Source organism: Artibeus jamaicensis, unplaced genomic scaffold, assembly GCF_021234435.1.
Source record: "Artibeus jamaicensis isolate MK-2021 breed Jamaican fruit bat unplaced genomic scaffold, CSHL_Jam_final contig_240, whole genome shotgun sequence".
In the NCBI taxonomy this organism is placed as follows: domain Eukaryota; kingdom Metazoa; phylum Chordata; class Mammalia; order Chiroptera; family Phyllostomidae; genus Artibeus; species Artibeus jamaicensis.
The window spans coordinates 19,354,209-19,372,435 of record NW_026521506.1 but is presented as its reverse complement, the minus strand read 5'-3'; the positions used below and the strand labels follow the sequence as shown (position 1 = coordinate 19,372,435).

Genomic DNA, 18,227 nt, shown 5'->3' with positions numbered 1-18,227 from the left:
AGAGATACATTGACCAGTTGCCTTTTGTACACCTCCAACTGGGACCTGGCCCACAACCCAGGCATGTGCCCTGACTGGGAATCAAAGTGGCAACCTCTTGGTTCATAGGCTGGTACTCAGTCCACTGAGCCATACCAGCCAGGGCAGAGCTTCTTTTTCTTCTACCTTTAACTTTGTATCCTTGGACTGACATCATTCTATTTTCCTCTCTTCTTAGCCTTTGGCAAATACCATTGTACTCTCTGTTTAATGAAATCAGCTTTTTTAAAAAGAGGACTCTTGAGGGTTGTAATGGTACTACAAATCCCCCAGGGTTGCTTCCCTGGGATGGTACCATTATTCCCAGTCCTCTTTGATGTCTAATAACATAATGATGGGGTTCATTTTGGTGCATCAGTCACCAGGGCAAACCTTTGTAAGACTAGCTGTGATTGTCTGCTCTGGCAGGAGGCCCCTTCTCAGGGTCACCTGACTATATGCTGCACACCTCTGCTCTGAAGCTTTGCTCAGGTTGTCCCCACTTGCTGGGATGTGTTTATTCTCTCTTCCCCACTCTGCCTCTGCCTTTTGACATCTTACTCATTTGTAGCAGTCAACAGTGATCTGTAGGCATCAAAAGCTACTCTTGCTGTCTGAAGCAAGTATAGCTGTTTAATTACTGCTGTTTAATTAAGTACTTACAAAATCACTGGGATGGGAGGAAGTGAGGCCTCTGGTCTGGGTCTCCAGGCATGACGCCCACAACACCAGCACTCAACTGGCCCACCAAAGGGAGCCACTCCTGTTTTCACCTCCCGGGAGATGGGTAATCAGGAGGCTACCGCTGGAGCAATGGCTTTCAGGACATAACAGTGAGGGCTGCAGTCCAGGGGAAGGTGGCCATCACCACAGCCACTGCAATTGACTCTCAACACCCACACAGCCAATGACTGGACACTGGAACACTGCTTGTTAGGAGTAAAAGACTAAACATATGAAGATGAGGAAGATGACCTTTGCTTTACCTTAGTCTTCTAAATACATGAATATATAAAAGTAAATAAAATGAATATATAGGGGTCCAGCACAAATAATGCCCCTCTTATTACAAAATCTTTTAGTACAAAATCATAAGTATGTAATTCTGTAATGTAAGAATATCACACTCAAGCATACCATATGACATTTTAGGTGAAATGTTCAAATTAACACTAAATTATTACACCTTTATTATTACCCTATCGACCACATTCAAGCATGTATCACTTCTGCAGGACTCTGTATATGTAAACCTATACTCCAAATATAAATACAAATATATGACTATGAGATTAAGTAATTTGCATAGATTGTAAGCATCTTGACTTACAAAACACATTTTATTACTTTTGCCCTTCCATTATACTCCTAGAAGAGTGTTTTGCCCAAATGCTCAATAAATGTTTACTGAATTAGTTGAAAATAGATATGTTATTGGAAACTATCTTCCCCTGTTTGGGCTTTAGCGTTCTCCTTTGAGAAGTAAGGGGCTCGGATGCACTGATCTCTAAATTCTTTCAGCTTATATACCTGGAGCTTCCTTGGGTTGAGTTGCAGGGGCAGCTGCAAGAAGAAGTATCATAGTTCTCTGTGTGTCAGGCTCTATTCTAAGCACTTAACATCCCATGTTTCCTTTGAGCCTCTCAACAACTTCATGAGAAAGTTATGGTCCTTGTCCATTCGTACTTCACATGTGAGGAAATGAGTGCTCAGAAAAGACAAGTCATTAATCCATGGTCACACTACTAGTGAGTGGCTGAGCTCAAAGGCCAAGTCATGTCTACCTGACTCCAAAGCCTTCCTTCTCTCAAGAGAGAATGACATGTTAGGCATAGTTTTGTCTTCTTGTCTTCCTTCCCCCTTCTCATGTATTCTTGTTTTATTTTCATCATCATCCAAAAGCATGGCAGGTCTCCTGGCTATATCTTATGGGCCTTACTCCTTTTCTTGGAACTGAAGTGAAGTATAGTTTTCTCAGTATTGAACACATGTGACATATGTTGAAAGCTGAGAGTCATTTTCATTGCTGGGTTGGTTCTTGATAAACATTAATGAGCTGGTCCCATCTCCCTGAACAGGGACACATACTACAGGACCTGGTTTTGATATCCATCAAGAGATTAAAAACTAGAGAATACCTTATTGAACAATTGCTTTTTTGGCATTGATTATCTAATATTGTTCTTTTTATAAAACTTGCTTATTTTTGTAATAAAATATTCGATATCATTTTAGGTTTATAATCCATATTTGTATACATAGAATGAGATCTAGAAATACATGCTAAAGGTATTAACCATGTTTATATATGAATAGTACAGTTAGGATTTTTTGTGGATTCTCTTATGTGCATATACTGATTTTTTTCTATCGTGAATTTGTATGACTTTTGTAAGAACAGGAGAATGATAAAGCAAAGTGTTAACCATGCTTTGAATTGGCATGCTCTTAAAGCTGAATCCATCACATGCCTTTCCTCTGTGCCCCTGACCCCATCAGTGAGATGCAACACTCTTGTATGCCACCAACCCATAGAAACTGAACTAGAGCATTCACTGGTTGGTTTGTCCATAGCTTAGAAATTCTAGTGACCAGGACTCTCTAGGTTTGTGACTTTTGACTTTCAGAATGAATTTCCATACATAGTTTTATGTGCCTTATTTGATATGAAAACAACAAAACTGTTCCTTCCTTAGAACTATAACTTACAAGGGACTTGAGAAGGTACATTATTTTATGTCAAAGTCAAAGAGTATTCCATAGTGGGAAATAAAATTATTTTAATTAATTTTTTAAATTTATTGATTCCAGAGAGAGAGGAAAGAAGGAAGGGGAGAGGGAGGGAGGGAGGGGGAAGAGAGAGGAAGTGGGGAGAGAGAGAAACAGAGGGAGAGAGAGAGAGAGAGTGAGAAACATCTATGTGAGAGAAAGATCAATTGGTTGCCTCCAGTAAGTGCCTCAACCAGGGACTGAAACCACATTCTAGGCATGTGCCCTAACTAGGAATCAAACCCAGGACCTTTCAGTTTATAGGATGATGATCCAACCAACTAAGCCACACAGACCAGGTTGGAAATAAAATTATTTAAAAAATAAGATTATAGAATGGTACACTTGAAACCTATATAATTTTATTAACCAATGTAACTCCAACAAATAAAATTAAAAAGTAAAAATTATCACTGGTATTTGTGCAGTATTTTAGGTTTACATGGTTTATTCACTTCTCTCACCTCATTTCCTCTACACAGTCTTCTACATGGTTAGGACAGAAATTGTTATTTAATTTTACAGATGAGAATACTGAAGCCTGGAGTGTCCAGCTAGGAAGAGACACAGCCAAGACGTACAGAATCCACATTCTCTTATGTTTATCACTTCAACACAGCATTTCCATTAATTAAATGAGATGATACTAGGTATTCAATAAAATGATAGCTATTGCTGCTGGCTGCCTCTCCTTCTCATCACTGTCCTCCTCCTCCTCCTCCTCCTTTTCCTTCTACTCAGTGTCCTTATGGCAATTTATATTTTGAGAGACTTCTGTCTTTTTATGAGTGTAGTAGAACCTCCAGAAGAGGAAGGGTGACATCAAGCGCAGAAAATCATCCCTGTCACACCTCCTTCCCTTTCCTTTCTCTCTCCTCTTCCTTCCCTCCATCTTTCATACTTTAGTTCCGTAAATATATTTCAGACAATCTTTTATTGCCTTAAAACATGTGATTTACAAATAGGAAATACAAATTCTGTTTTTAAAGTAAAGCAATGGATTCAGTAAACATTTTAATATATAGGGTCTGGCAAAAGTAATGCCCCTATTCATTACAAAATCTTTTAGTACAAAATCATAAGTATGTATTTCTGTGACAGAACAACATCACACTCACACATACCGTGACATTTTAGCTGAAATGTTCAAATTAAAACAATAAATTATTACAACCATATTGTTACTCTACCAACCACACTTGAGCAGGCATTATAGCTGCCAGACCCTGTATTTTAAAGGGCTGAAGAGTAAACACCTTTCTATTTGTCAAAAAAGTAAAGTACACTTTCTTTCCAACTCTATTCCACCCCTAACTCACTCCCCTACCTGAAGTGCACTTCTTTTATTAAGTAGTGTCTGTACACACACACACACACACACACACGCACACGCACACACACAAACACACACCTGGCTCCTCTGGCAGTGGCCCAAGCACTGCAGCACTGTTGCCAGTGCAGGATTCTCCTTACACTGAGTCCAAGGCAGTAGCCACAGCAAAATGGCACAGTGGTCATGCTTGCAGGTGTTCAATGTACAAGAGAAATGACCAAAATGCCTTATTTTCAGAAGATCCTGCTTAGGTATATGAATGGAGTCAGACAGCAGGTTAGGCAGGAGAGGAGGTCAGCTTGGGTAGGTTTAAAGGCATTCCCTTTAAATTTAGAACATTTAATAAAGGTTATTGCTGGAGGGGGGTGGGTGTGCAAATACCGTCCCCACCAGAGGAGGGATATACTTAATGCGGGCAGACTCAATTCCCACCTCAGGGGCCACCTTTCCTTCTGCTCCTTTCCTGTCATCTCAGAAGCAGCTTTGGGATTTCTCAGGGTGGGATAAATCAAGGTGTGTTTTCAGTAAAGATCACAAGAAGTTGGCTGTTATTGCCCTCTCTCCAGAAAAAACAAGCCCTTAGTTTCTCAAGGCAGTGTACAGACGAAGGCACCAGAAGTGACTGCAACACACACAGCATCTCTGGGTAAGGACTTCTTTTGTAGAGAAGAACCTTCCCATTCAAATTGAGCTACCAGAGTTCCCAAATACAGGTGTCCACAAACATACTCAGAAGGTATCCTCCAGCTCCCTCACACACCTGGGTAGTTACCTCTCCCAAATCAGTTTCTCCTTCATGGCCACAAAGTTTTTCTCAAGTTTTATTGGTGTTTGGTTTGATCAACTCCTAGGAAAGTTGGTTGGGAGACAGATCCCAACATTAGGGCAGGAAAACTTAGGCCCAGAGTGCCCTTGGATTTGTTCCAATGGAGCTTTCTCTCTTACAGAATTTTAGCAGTCAGTTTGATGACCTAAGAATGACCCTTATCTAGAGTAGCTGCTGCTCCTTAGAATTTGGACTTCTAAGGGTCTTGAGACACTAGAAAAAGTTAATATCCTGAATAAGCTTTCTTTCCATGATAATTTGGCAGGCTTTCTCCATGAGGGACAGAGGTGAGGAGAAAAGGCAAGGCACCAAGCCAGAACTGACTCCACTACTCACCAGCCTCTCCGAACATCAGCTCCCAGAACTTAAAAGGGGAGGGAGTTGGACTGGTGAAAGGTGTGATTTCCCCCAACCAGACCATGTAAGCTCTTGAGTGGGTTCCAGGAAGCATGGGCACTGCTGTCCAAGCTATAAACATTCCAGCCAGTTCCTTGCAAAAGCTGCTCCTGCAAAGATCTTTGTGCTGACAGCAACAGCTGTGCTGACTGAAAAGGTGGTGGTGGTGGGTTCTCCTTGTTCTGAGATGCAGCCACCTTTTTCTCTCAGAGATGCTCTTCAGACACAGTGGTGGGTACTTTGCTGGTATTGCTCTCCTCCTCCTCCTCTTCCTGGAGTTTATTCTCAGGATTTTATTTGTTTGCTCTCTGCCTCCGGAGATCTGCCTTGATGAATGCAGTGAGGGCTGTCCCAAGGGTGAGGAAGACACATAGAAAAATGTTCCCATAGTTGCTGATAATCTGGCCCTGGGAGATGGTAAAGATGATCCCAAATACCTGGGCAGATGTGTTGAGGAGGCCAGATGACATGCTTTCTGATTCTGGGTATGTCAGCTCCACAGCAAACTCAAATCCCAGTGGGAGATAGCCAGTCATAAAGAAGCCTATTGTGCCAGCAGTGATGAACACTACCCACAGATGTCCCAGGTTCAAGGTCATGGTATACACCACCATGCCCACCAGAGTCATGATATAGACAACCAGGACTGTCTCCTTGTAGGTTTTGGACCTATCCAGCCAGATGCCTGAGATTACAGCCCCAAGCATTCCTGCAATGATGATGATGAAGCCAATTCTTCCAGTGTTCACTTCTTCCCCCAGATAGTGCAAGATCACCATGCGATTCAGCAGAGTGGACAAGGCATATAAAGCCCCAACATTCAGACCATGTATGAAGTTCATGTTTTTGAAGGGCCGAGTGATGGAACTTAAGTACGAAGCATCAGGGGATGCCAAGACATAGCCCAGGGACTGGGTCCTGCTGGGGGGGATATTTAGGCTTCTCCTTGAATATAATGATGACAAGGATAAAAAAAAGAGTAGCAAAACCTCCTATTAGGCAGAACATGAGGTGGATGTTGTAGGCAAGCTTGTCCTTGTCTTCGATATTGGGTACCAAAATAGGAGGGACAAAGAACCCAATTGCAATTCCAAGCTGATTGCCAAAGACAGTTATGGAGCAGGCCTTTGAAACCTCATTAGGTCCAAACCAGACTGAAGCTATACAGGAAGGTATGCCCAGGATGAAGACCTGGGTCACAGAGAAGATGACCTGGCCCAGTATGGTGACTGCAAAGAGATGTGGCTGCAGGCTGCCCAACTTCACCCAGGCCCCCAGGTGGTTGAGAGCAGAACCAGCAAGGGCAATGGTGCTCAGGCCAAATTTTTCCAGGAGCCAGGCCACTGGCATTAGTAGAAAGATGTAGGTCAGCATGTAGCACATGGACAGCCAGTCGATGGCAAAGCGACTGACCTAATAAAAGTTCAAGACATTACTAATGGAGCTGTACTGGATCCACTGGAAGGCATTGCACATTGTGTAGCAGCTAAATAACAGGACCACTGCCCAATGAAGCTTGCTCACCTTGATCACTGTGAAATCCTTGTGTCCTGAGTTATGGGGTGTGCTGAGAAACTTGGGCTGGCCAAGATACCTGGATGGGCCAAGGTACTGGAGTGGGTTGAACTCCTGGGGTACACAGAGATGCCGATGTGGGCAGACATGCTGGGATGTTCCTGGAGCACAAACTCCTGCTCAGGGGTGCCATCTCTTTCCTCCAGGTTGGGATTTTCATTTACCATGACCATAGCCTCTCCCGGAGCCCTGAACTGGTGCTGAGGATTCTAGCACTCTTAAGGGATGGTAGCCTATGCTGGTCCCCTGAAGCTTGTAGGGCACATGTCTCAGTCTGTTGGTATGTCGCAGAAGAAATTGAGACTCAAACTTGCATAAAAGCCACAAGTTGGTTTCCAAATGCTCACCTCGAAGACTTTGCCCTCACTTTTCTGTGTGGCCTGCTACCCCCAGGTCAGCTGCAGACCCCTCAGCCGTGCATCCTAGCTGCCGGTGCCTTTTCTTGTTCTAAGGCATTTTGGCCACGTTCAGCCCCTGGTGCAGGAAAGAATTTGCTCTTCGTGTAGCCACTTCCCCTGGCTCTGTCCGCTCAGGGATAGCTTGGGGCCTAGCCCCCTAGAGCCCACGTGACCGCCCCTCCTCAATTTCACTGAGCTTCCCTGGGCCTCCTTGGTCCTCCTACCTTGCCCCTCCTCTCCTTCCTGCCTCTTACCCTGCCCACTCCCAATGACCTTGGGCTTGGAGACCCAGATGTTTTGCCACAGTTTGCTGGGTGCATTCCATCCCAATGTCCCTGGTGCCATGGAAACCGTCCAATTAACCCCTACCCCCTAAACTGTCCCTCCAATTCATTTGCCCCTCCCAGAGGACTACACAGAAAAAATCCCACCTGCCCTTTGAGGTAACCCTACAAATAATTTCTTCACTTCAGTCCACATCTTCTGGCTATAAATATTTGTTTTAAACTGTCCTGAAGGTTCACTGGAAACTCAGACTTAGCTATGGCAGATGGCCTGAGAGGCCAGCTTTCAGAACCAGATTCTTCTCTTTTCAGCAGTGAAAGATAAATATTTTACAATCAGCATATTTTATCCATAAACTAAGGCTTTCTGATTACTTTCCATCAGCAGAGCCTAATTTATTTGTTGCCTTGGCTTTTTAAGATGTGTCTTGTATGTAATGTATTCATGACAACCAGTTACTTTTGTTTCAAGGAAAGTCTTAGAGGAACAAGTTACAATATGCTTCCCCTCCAACTGTAATTTTAGATGTGATAAAATAACATCTACAAGCATTACTATAAGGGGCCAGATGTGGGCTATAATAGTGCCTAGCATATGCCTCTATTTATCATACTTTGTACTTGTCAGCTTATTCCTCTTCACTCTACTGTGTACTCTTTAAGGGTAGGTCTGCATCTTAATCACTTTTATATCCCAAGGGTCTGATACATATTAAAAGTAGAATAACAGTGAAAAATAACATGGCCTCTGCACAAAAGGATAATTTAAAAGCTTCTGAAGCTTTCTGGAAATATCCTGAGGTTTGAGTTCATCATCTGTTCAGCATGTGCAGGAGTGATTTTACAGAGTGGCTGCTCAGGGACTCTATCTTTCTCCACCACCCATTTCTTCTTGGTCTTCTTGGTCTTCTTGGTCTCCTCCTTGTCTTTCAGGGAGATGCTTGCACCAGTAAATCCTGGCTCCTTCACACTTGGCAATGAAGAGTTTAAAATCTGTCTATAAAGAATGTCAAAGTCCCGTTTGAAGTCTATGAACTAGCTTTCCCATGTTTTCATTTTATTTAGAGTCCTAACTAGATCTTAGAAGTTGTCATCTCTGCTAACATATTTCTGAGTCTGAGCCCAATAAAACAAATCATTAAAATATGTAATTCAGATGCCAGAAACAGTAATGAGGATAAACATCTTGAAGGCCCAAATTGATTATCCTGTGCTCCCAGTCCATCTGTGAAAGCTGTTTCTCTATCCAACCTTAAAGGTTTGTAAGTGCAAGGGCCATAAGACCACAATCAGCAGGAAATGACAAAACTCTGGGCTTCTAAAAGTGAAGCCCAACCTTTAGAAGTGCATGACATTGGAATTGGACAAATTTATGCTAAAGACATAGACAGAGGTAGCACCTCTGTGGCTGACAAGCTGGATGGCCCTGGGTAAGTCACCAAACTTCCCTGTGACTCTGTGGAGTCATCTGACAAGGGAGGACACTCAATATTGAGTGCCTATGTAGAGTTACCAGGCAGCTTAAGGTCACCTCTGTGTATGGAATGTGCTCTGAAAGCTGGAATGTGCTGACATGCTTGTAGGAAGAGTTCTTCTTAGCGTGGCTGCTTGGTTACAGATCTTGCAATAGAGGTCAAAGTTTGCTTTAGCTCCACTTTGCAGACATTTAAGATTAGTATTCACATGAATTATTACTCAAATTACTTCTGAAATCTTATTATTGCCCAGAGAAGTCAATAGTGTGAAGCATGCGTACCAAGCATGCCATATTTTTTTACACAGTAGAAATGATCTTGAAGAATTGAATGAAAATCACATAGTTATACAACAACTCATACAATCACATATACAATCACATAGTTATACAAAATTTTACTTAAGGGAAGTGTTGTGTTTCTTTTTTTGCGAGAAACCTGTGATAAATTATTTGGTAAAGGAAAAAGCCCTTTTTTAATGGACATAACCACCTTCTATTTCTTCTCTAAGTTTAGATTCTTATGTCATCTTTTCTTCAGCCTGCAATGTATCCTAAAGTCTTGTAATGTAAGATAATGTGCTTTATCATATTCTAAAAAGATGATAATGTAATTTAAGTGTTTAGCAAATAAAAAGCAAATACTTACTCATGGTGATAGTAATTGTACCTGTTTATTGAATGCTTGCTATGCGCCCCACACTGTGCTAACTGCTTTATATGCTCTGTCTTATTGGAGCCTCATTATTTGACAGATGTTATGAGGCTGGACTATAGTAATTTATATTGTATAGAGTTTGGAGCCTGAGTCATGGGACTGGGAGAGAACATAAAGGTCTCAGGTTAAGAGGAGGACCCTGTAGTCCAGAAATGAAAAGCAATTTCCCTTGAGCCACTCAGCAAGTTGTTGGAAAGACTGGGATTAGAAAGGACATTTCCAGACTCCCAGCCCAGTGCCTGTTCCCCACACTGCCCTGTCTCTACTGCATACGACACCTCATGATCTATGGATGCCTGATCATAGTGGTTGCAGGTTAAGGAATTAATAAATTATAAATAGGTTTTATATTTTAAAGTGCCCAGCAGTCCTGAGTCCAGTGCCTTTTGTACCTGAGACCTGTTTAAGTTTGGTGAGAGCTGGCTAGATAAGGAGTCCTACTGAAAAATAATGCTAATATTAATAATGGCCTTGGTAAAATATATAAAGAAGAGTAGAGTTTAAAATGGAAAAATGTTGAAGGACCTAGAAAATCACAGAAGACCCAGTATTGGGCCCAATATAATTGAAACCACAGTTGGGTAAACTTTATAAAGGGCCAGGTAGTAAATATGTGAGGCTTTGAAGTTCATATTGTCTCTGTTCTAATTACTGATCTTTGCCACTGTAGTATGAAAAAGCCACAGATTGTACAGAAACACATGGTCAGGACTGTGTTCCAGTAAAACTTCATTTAAAAAACAGGTGGCAGGCTAGATTGGGTTTATGAGCCATACTTTGCTGACCTCTGACTTATACAATCCTGGTCCTACATCAAGGAGTGTGAGTTGATATGTTTTTGACTGCACTGGGGTATGTAATTCTCCTTTTGTCAGGCAGGAAGGAAATGGCTAAGCCCAAGTTACGGTAGAACAGTTCAGTGTTGCCCAAGGTCCCTGGTTACCCATGAGTGTGCCAAAGGCCACATTTGTCAGAGGGTATTCCTTACTGATAGAGTGGCTATTGAGTTTCACTTGTTCTTTTTGGAAACACAGCTTAAGAGGTATTTTGAGCAGTGAAGTCATATCAGCTAATGTCTCCTAGTGATAATGATGTAAGGAGGCTTGACTTGGGGTGGTGAGTACACAATACAGTACACAGATGATGGGTTATGGAATTGTGCACCTGGACCTTGTATAATTTTGTTAACTAGTGTCACCTCAATAGATTTTAAAATTTTTAAGTAAAAAAATCAATTAGAAAACAGAGAAGCTGTAGTCTTAGGCTCACCAAATACCAAGACCTACAAACTGCTTCTTTGAACTTAATTTCCCTCCCCACCATTGTTCTCCTTATTCAGTCAAAAGTATCTGAGTAATGATAATGATGGTCATGCTGGTTAATAATTATTGAGGACCTTCTATGTGTTAGGCAATTCACCTGACATTAATCCATTTTCATCATTGACTCCTACCAACAACTCCATGAGTCAGATACTATCATTTCCCCCATTTTGCACAATTTTGACAATTGCCCTCAAGGAGGTTCATGGCTTGATCAAGGTCAAAGAGCAATTAAATGGCTGAAGTGGATCTAAAGCCCAGGTTAGGTGATGATGAAGTCTGCTGTTCTGACCACTCTACCACACTTCCATCTCTGCCCCAGGTTCTTGAGGGCACAGTTAGCCTGCCTTTCAAAGTAGTCATAATCTTTATTTTCCTCTGAATCTGGGTCTGAGAATGTTTTCTCACTTCTTGCTGTCCCACATCACTCTTGTCTGTCCTTGATTCCCAGTCTCAGGCCTGTAGCACTTCATACCTGGACTGCCACATTGGCTCCTGACTGGCCTTTATTTAAAATAGCTCTGTTGACTAGAGAGAATGGGGGCAGGGAGGAATAATGCAGGAAAGAAGGGGAAGGGTCAAGTCAAGGAACACGTATACAGGACCCATGGTAATGGACAACAGGGTAGGGACTGACTGTGGGAGCAGAGAATGGGGGCGGGGGGCAGAGGAAAGCAATGGGGGAAAACTGGGACAACTGTAATTGAATAGTAAAAAAATAAAATAGCTCTATTGAGATACAATTCACACACCATACAAGTTACCTGTATAGTCCATTTAAGAACATTTTTATCGCTTCAGAAAGAAGCCCCAAACCCCTCAGCTACCACACCACTATCCCCTGTGCCTCCTCCCTCCAGCCCTAACAAACTGTGAATCTACTTTCTGTCTCTTTGGATTTATCTATTCTGGACATTTCATATAAATGGAACCGCAGAGTAAGTGGATGTCTGTGACTGGCTTCTTTTGCTTAGCATAATGTTTTCAGGATTCATTATGCTTTCAGGACTCATCAATGTTGTAGTAGTTTATTCTTTTTTGTGGCTGAATAATATTCCATTGTATGAATAGACCATATGTGTTTATCCCTTTATCTATTTATACACATTTGGGTTGTTTCCACCTTTTGTATATTCTGAATTATTTGGCCCCTTAAATGTATTTTCCATGGCATTCTCAGATTATTTTTCTTAGAGTGCAGCTCTTACCATATCACCCTTCTGATTGAAAGTCATCTCTGATTTCCCATTGCCTCTAAGGACATTGTTAGAACTCCTGAGTTTGGGTATTATTGTGGGAAAGTGGCTAGCATCGAGTGCACAATTAGGCTGCGTAGGAATGGTGAGGGAACTGGGCTTTACTAAGTATAGAGCCTTTTCAAGTTGCTGAACCCTTCCCACATTGATGAACTCTTTCTGCATTATTGGGTTTTCCCACATTGCTGCTGCTTCCTGTGAGCTCTCCCTTCCTTTTTACCTTCCAGAGCTCTCCCATCTGTACTACCCACGTGGCACTCCACACATACTGCTGCATATTGGGAAGAAGATGCTGCTCTATGTGTCTCATTTCCTTTGCTGATCTGGGGAACCCTTGAGATCAGGAATAAAATATGACTCATACTGATGATCACAGGTGTAATAATAATACCTCTCATTTGTTGGAGGTGTTGTTATGTTCCAGGCCCTTGACTAGGTCCCTTCATTCTTTAACTAACAAATCATCAGGGTAGGTACTTTTATTTTAATTTCACAGATGAGGAAACAGACTCTGAGGGTCTAAGTAACTTGTATTGAATATTTGGTGACTCAGTAGGTTAATGATGATAGAGCTCAGGTTCATCTGACTCCAATATTGTGCTTCTACAATGCGGTGCTGACAAGGACTTTTTTTTCACTTCCTACCTCTCCTCTTCTTCCTCATCCTCTTCCATCATCAGGTGTCACTCCCATTTTGAAGATGAGGAAATTAAGGTGAAGACAAGTTAGATGTCTTCTCCAGGGTCATGTTCTTAGTAAATGATGGTGCAGGGACTTTAAAATTAGAACTTCTATCCATAAGCATGTTTTTTTCTTTTTTTAATTTATTTTTTTATTGATTATGCCATTACAGTTGTTCTATTTCCCCCTTCATTCCCCTCCACCCTACCCCCCGTCCCCACCATTACCCCCCTTTAGTTTATGACCATGTGTCTCAAGTTCTTTAGATTCTATATTTCCCATATTATTCTTGCCCTCCCCCTATCTATTTTCTACCTACTGTCTATGCTACTTATTTTCTGTACCTTCTCTCCCCTTCTCCTCCTCGCACTCCCCTGTTGCTAACCCTCCTTGGGATCTTCATTTCTATGTTTCCACTCCTGATCTAGCTGTCCTTTTAGTTTGCTTTTGTTTTAGGTGTGGTTGTTAATAACTGTGAGTTTGCTGTCCTTTCACTGTTCATGTTTTTTTAACTTCTTTTTCTTAGATAAGTCCCTTTAACATTCAGGAAGCTCAGAGAGTCCCAAAGAAGTTGGACCCAAGAAGAAACACACCAAGGCACATCATAATTACATTAGCCAAGATTAAAATGAAGGAGAGAATCCTAGAAGCAGCAAGAGATAAGGGGACAGTCACCTACAAAGGAGTTCCTATCAGACTGTCAGCTGATTTCTCAAAAGAGACCTTACAGGCAAGAAGGGGCTGGAAAGAGGTATTCCAAGTCATGAAATCCAAAGACCTACAACCAAGATTGTTCTATCCAGCAAAGCTTTCATTTAGAATGGAAGGGCAGATAAAGTGCTTCCCAGATAAGGTCAAATTCAAGGAGTTCATCATCTCCATAAGCATGTTTTTATTTCTCCCAACTGTACTATGGCATTAGTATGTGCCAGGGCCTCAGCAAGCTCTTTGATTATGATAATTGTCATGTCATAAAACAGTAGGAAGGAGAAGATGCACATACATAAACAAGAGGAAGTATAAGGTGCTCTAGAGTGATAAGGATTATAAATGCTGTGAAAATTTGAGAAGAGTAATGACTGGTTCATAAATGAGGGAATCCTGATGCTAGAGGGGTAAGTTTAGTGAGGCAGAGAGAAGAGAGGGAAAGAGAGAAAAAAAGGAGATAGAAGAAGAGATTAAAATCTTCCCATGGGGCCATTCTCCCAGTTCAATCTTCCACATTGACCCAAATTCTCTAACAGTCTGGGCATTGGTGTAACTACCATTCAGACAACTGTTAAGAAAGAAACAAATAGTTGCATAATATGGACATGAGCATGGGGTTTTGTAATATGCTAATATTTCTCAAAGAGATAGTCAAAGACATTATACATTTGGATGATGTCTATCAGAATTACTTAAATTTCTATTTAAATAAACTTATTTTTGGTGAATATATCAACACCATTTCAATGACATTAATTTCTGGGAAAGTTCACAAAAGCAACCATCTATGCATCAAAGCACAAGCCATGTACAGATGTAGTTACGGTATTAGCCCTAAGCAAAGGTCATGGCCTGTGTAGGTTCTCCTCTTTCCTCTTTGGTTCTGTGTTGTGAAATATGGAAGCAGACCCCACAAGCCTAAGCTCTCGACTCAGTCAAAGTTCAAAATAGCTCAGTTTCTTTAGAAAGCACAGCCCTATATAATGCCTTGGTGGCATTCTCCTAGGGAGTCCCCCCCAGGGGACTACAAGGGCTGAAGACAGCTCATGTTAGATGCCTGGGAGTCTGGGATGGCTTGGAAACCTACAGATGCTTTGGGCTCTGCTTTGTATTTCTCTCAAAAGTCCTTCTCAAAATCTCTTCTCAGTCCTCAGAACAATCCGCTTATAAAGCCTACTTGAAATTCTTAATATTTAGCCCTGTCTATAGAGTTGTATTTCCAGAGTACTGTATGCTCCTCATCTTCTGAAATTGTTCTGTACTAAAGTGTCACAGAGTTGTTTCAGGAGGAACATCTGGTGGTCTGCTGAGATATTAAACCAATTTTTAAAAATCTACATATAATTTCATTTACTAAAGTATTTTTAAAGATTTTATTTATGTTAGAGAGGGAAAGGGAGACAGAAAGAGGGAGAGAAACATCAATGTGTTTCTCTTACATGCCTCCTACTGGAGACCTGGCCCACAACCCAGGCATGTGCCCTGACTAGGAGTCCAACCAGTGACCCTTTGGTTCACAGGCCAGTACTCAATCCACTGTGCCACACCAGCCAGGACTCATTTACTGTATATAGTTTTCAAGAGAGTATATTGGGGCCCGAATGCACTTCTTTTTCATTGCAAAAGTATTTCATATTTGTTCTGAAGACCATGAATTTCCTCACATTCTATTTTTATTCCTCAAGTACTCCTCATATAACAGCTCTTTTAGTTCTCCTGAAAGGCAAAGTAATACCCAATCTCCATTGAATATTCTTTTTCAAAAATTGTAAACTCATTTCTCACTTAAAAATATGATACCATGTTGGATTAAAAACCACAAATAATAGAATGTTTTCAAAACAAATGCTGTAGTTGCAACAGCAGTAAAATAAATCTCACCCATTTTTAGGTATTTGCAGCAGACTATTCACTAGCTTTTGGCTTCAAAGGTTATTAAAATGTACATTTATTGATTTCTAACCAACCACAATATTAATAATCTCTGGAGGCATAGTGGACTATTGGCTTCTTGCCCAAATGGCTTTGAGGAGGATATGGCCTTTATTTCTAATGCCAGCTTCTCAGCAGAGTTTAGAGTTGCATCTCTGAGTCTGGTGCATTTATGGTTAGGCAGCAAATTTTCCTCAATCTTGATGGGCTTGTTCAGTTTGAAGGTGAATGAGTCGTGTTTGAGGACTGGACAAACTCAGAACATCTTGGCCTTACAAAAGATTGCTCCTCTACCCAAATTGGCACCCAGTTACTTGAAAGCTACTTAAAAAGCTGATGTGACATTAGCATGAGCAGAGTTTAGGAGTATACCAACAAGAGAGCTTAAGAAGAAAATTACATATCGATTGGACAAAATAATTTCAATCTCAGAAATCAGAATTATTTTAGTTCTCTCTTATCATGATGGGACTAAAGGAGATTGACGTCAACCACTTCTTGCCATTAAATCAGAAAGGCATGGAGTCTGAAAGAAAGGGCCAGACTTGGGGAAGAACCCTCTTAGCTTAAGAAGAGCAATCTTGAAGAGGTCCTCTTAAGTAAGGATGATAAATGGAAATTAATGGTTCACACACCACTAATACTAATATAACACACATTAAATATCATTAATTATGGTATTTGATATTACTAAATATCACATATAAAAATAGATTGCTCCTCTTGCTTGACCTTTTCTGTATGGCTTGTGAAGATGCTAAGCCATAGCAGCTACTTTTCTTGGCTTGTGGTATTGTGGGAAAAGAGCAGAAGATAGATGGTGGTATAACCATTTCTTCCACTTGGGCCAAAGAATGTAGCTTACATATAAAGTTAGCGATGCCCCTTTTCTTTTCAGCATATGAGAGATCCTTACATCGAGGCTTGGTATCTGAGCTTTTACTTAGCAAGAAAGTGGGAATTATTAGGAAGATTTCCACCTTTTCTGGCTAGTGTATGAACTCTATTGTTTACAGGTATTCATGATTTTCAAAAGGAAAATAAATACCCTACCTCTTGCTTATATCATGGCTCCCCTAGAGGGACCTCAGCTGGGCCCTACAAGTGCCAAGTTTCTACACAGTAGTCTACCTTTCCGTAGTTAGCTACCTTTTGGAGTTTAGTCCTCTGTTAAAAATCCCTACTGTTATTTACTGTCAGTGCTGCTCAGAGCCTTCCACTCTTCTTCTTATTGGCCTGTTATCCTCCCTTCTCCCCTCTGTCCCTGTCTATTCCCCTTCCTCTCTCCCTATTTTCTTTTGTTGCTTCCTCTCCCTTTTTTCACTTCTCCATTCTTCTAATTTGTAGGTGCTAGCATATCCCTGGCTAAGGTACTTGTTTTGGTAGCTTTTCCTCACCTCCATAATCTCCTGTATATGTGTCATTAGTACATGGTATAATGATTATGGTAAAGCTGGCTTTCAAGCTGGGGCCATCTGCTCTGCAAATCCTGCACATACCTTGTCTCACAGAAGTTGTTTTGCTTTACTGATGGTTGCTGAGTGTGTGTGTGTGTGTGTGTGTGTGTGTGTGTGCGTGCATTACTCAGTAAGTGGCTGGATGGCTCACATGGCTATTGCATTATTGTGGGGGTATGGATGGGCCCTCCTTACACTCAAGTCTACCTCTCAGGTGCTGCCAGTATTTCTGGTTATGGTTCCAGGCTTTTTAGACTTAACCGATTAAAGAATAAGTTGTCATTTTCATGAACAGGGATCTTCTAATATAGCAGTTTTCACACATTTTTGGTTTATTTATTTATGTTTTTGCTTTGTATTCTTTTACCAGTGATTCCTATAAATCCTCTGTGAAATATTATACCAAGTCCAATATTTCCGACAGGTCAAATTGGAGCTGCTTTGCTTGAAATTTTGGTGGGAAATTCAGAGCTTGCCTTCTTCTTCCCCTAGGGGTCCACCAAAGGATTCCATGGAGAGTACTATATTTCTTCACAGCATGGTTTGTTATACCCCTGGGCTTGTTCCCTCTTTTAGTTCATAGGTGAGATCCAGATCGCAGGGGAGGAGACATGGTACAGAAAGGCTCAAGGGCAGATACTTGAAGTATTGTGAAACTAGGAGCCCAGCCACTGGTCTTAAATGAATCAAAGGGCAACCCTCAAATCTACATTTGTATTAGTATTCTGACAGCTGTCTGGACATTCTTGGGGCTTAGGATATATTAGAATCATTGTTCTTTTAAAAAATTTTATTTGTTTATTTTTATATACAAAGAATCCACATGACTCCACTCTAAGAAGACAAGCAACCCAATTTAAAAATGGGAAAGGATTTGAACAGACACTCCTTCAAGAAGGACATACAGTGGGTCCAGAGACATATGAAAAGATGCTCAGTATCACTAGCCATCAGAGACATGCAAATTAAAACCACAATGAGATACCACTTTACACCGGTCAGAATGGCTATCATAAACAAAGCAACAAACATGTGCTGGAGAGGTTGTGGAGAAAAGGGAACCCTAGTGCACTGTGGGTG

At 41.3% G+C, this 18,227-nt stretch overlaps 2 protein-coding genes across 7 annotated transcripts in view; one reads left to right on the top strand and one right to left on the bottom strand.

The window, feature by feature from the left end:
• FGF13 (fibroblast growth factor 13) overlaps nucleotides 1–18,227 on the top strand; it is a 610,827-nt gene that overhangs the window by 111,525 nt on the left and 481,075 nt on the right. The gene's annotated exons all lie outside the window — the stretch shown is intronic.
• On the bottom strand, nucleotides 5,549–7,084 carry LOC119060117 (feline leukemia virus subgroup C receptor-related protein 2-like). The gene is given in 3 exon segments (XM_053662395.1): nucleotides 5,549–6,271; nucleotides 6,273–6,916; nucleotides 6,919–7,084. Coding segments are annotated over 3 exon segments (1,533 nt in total).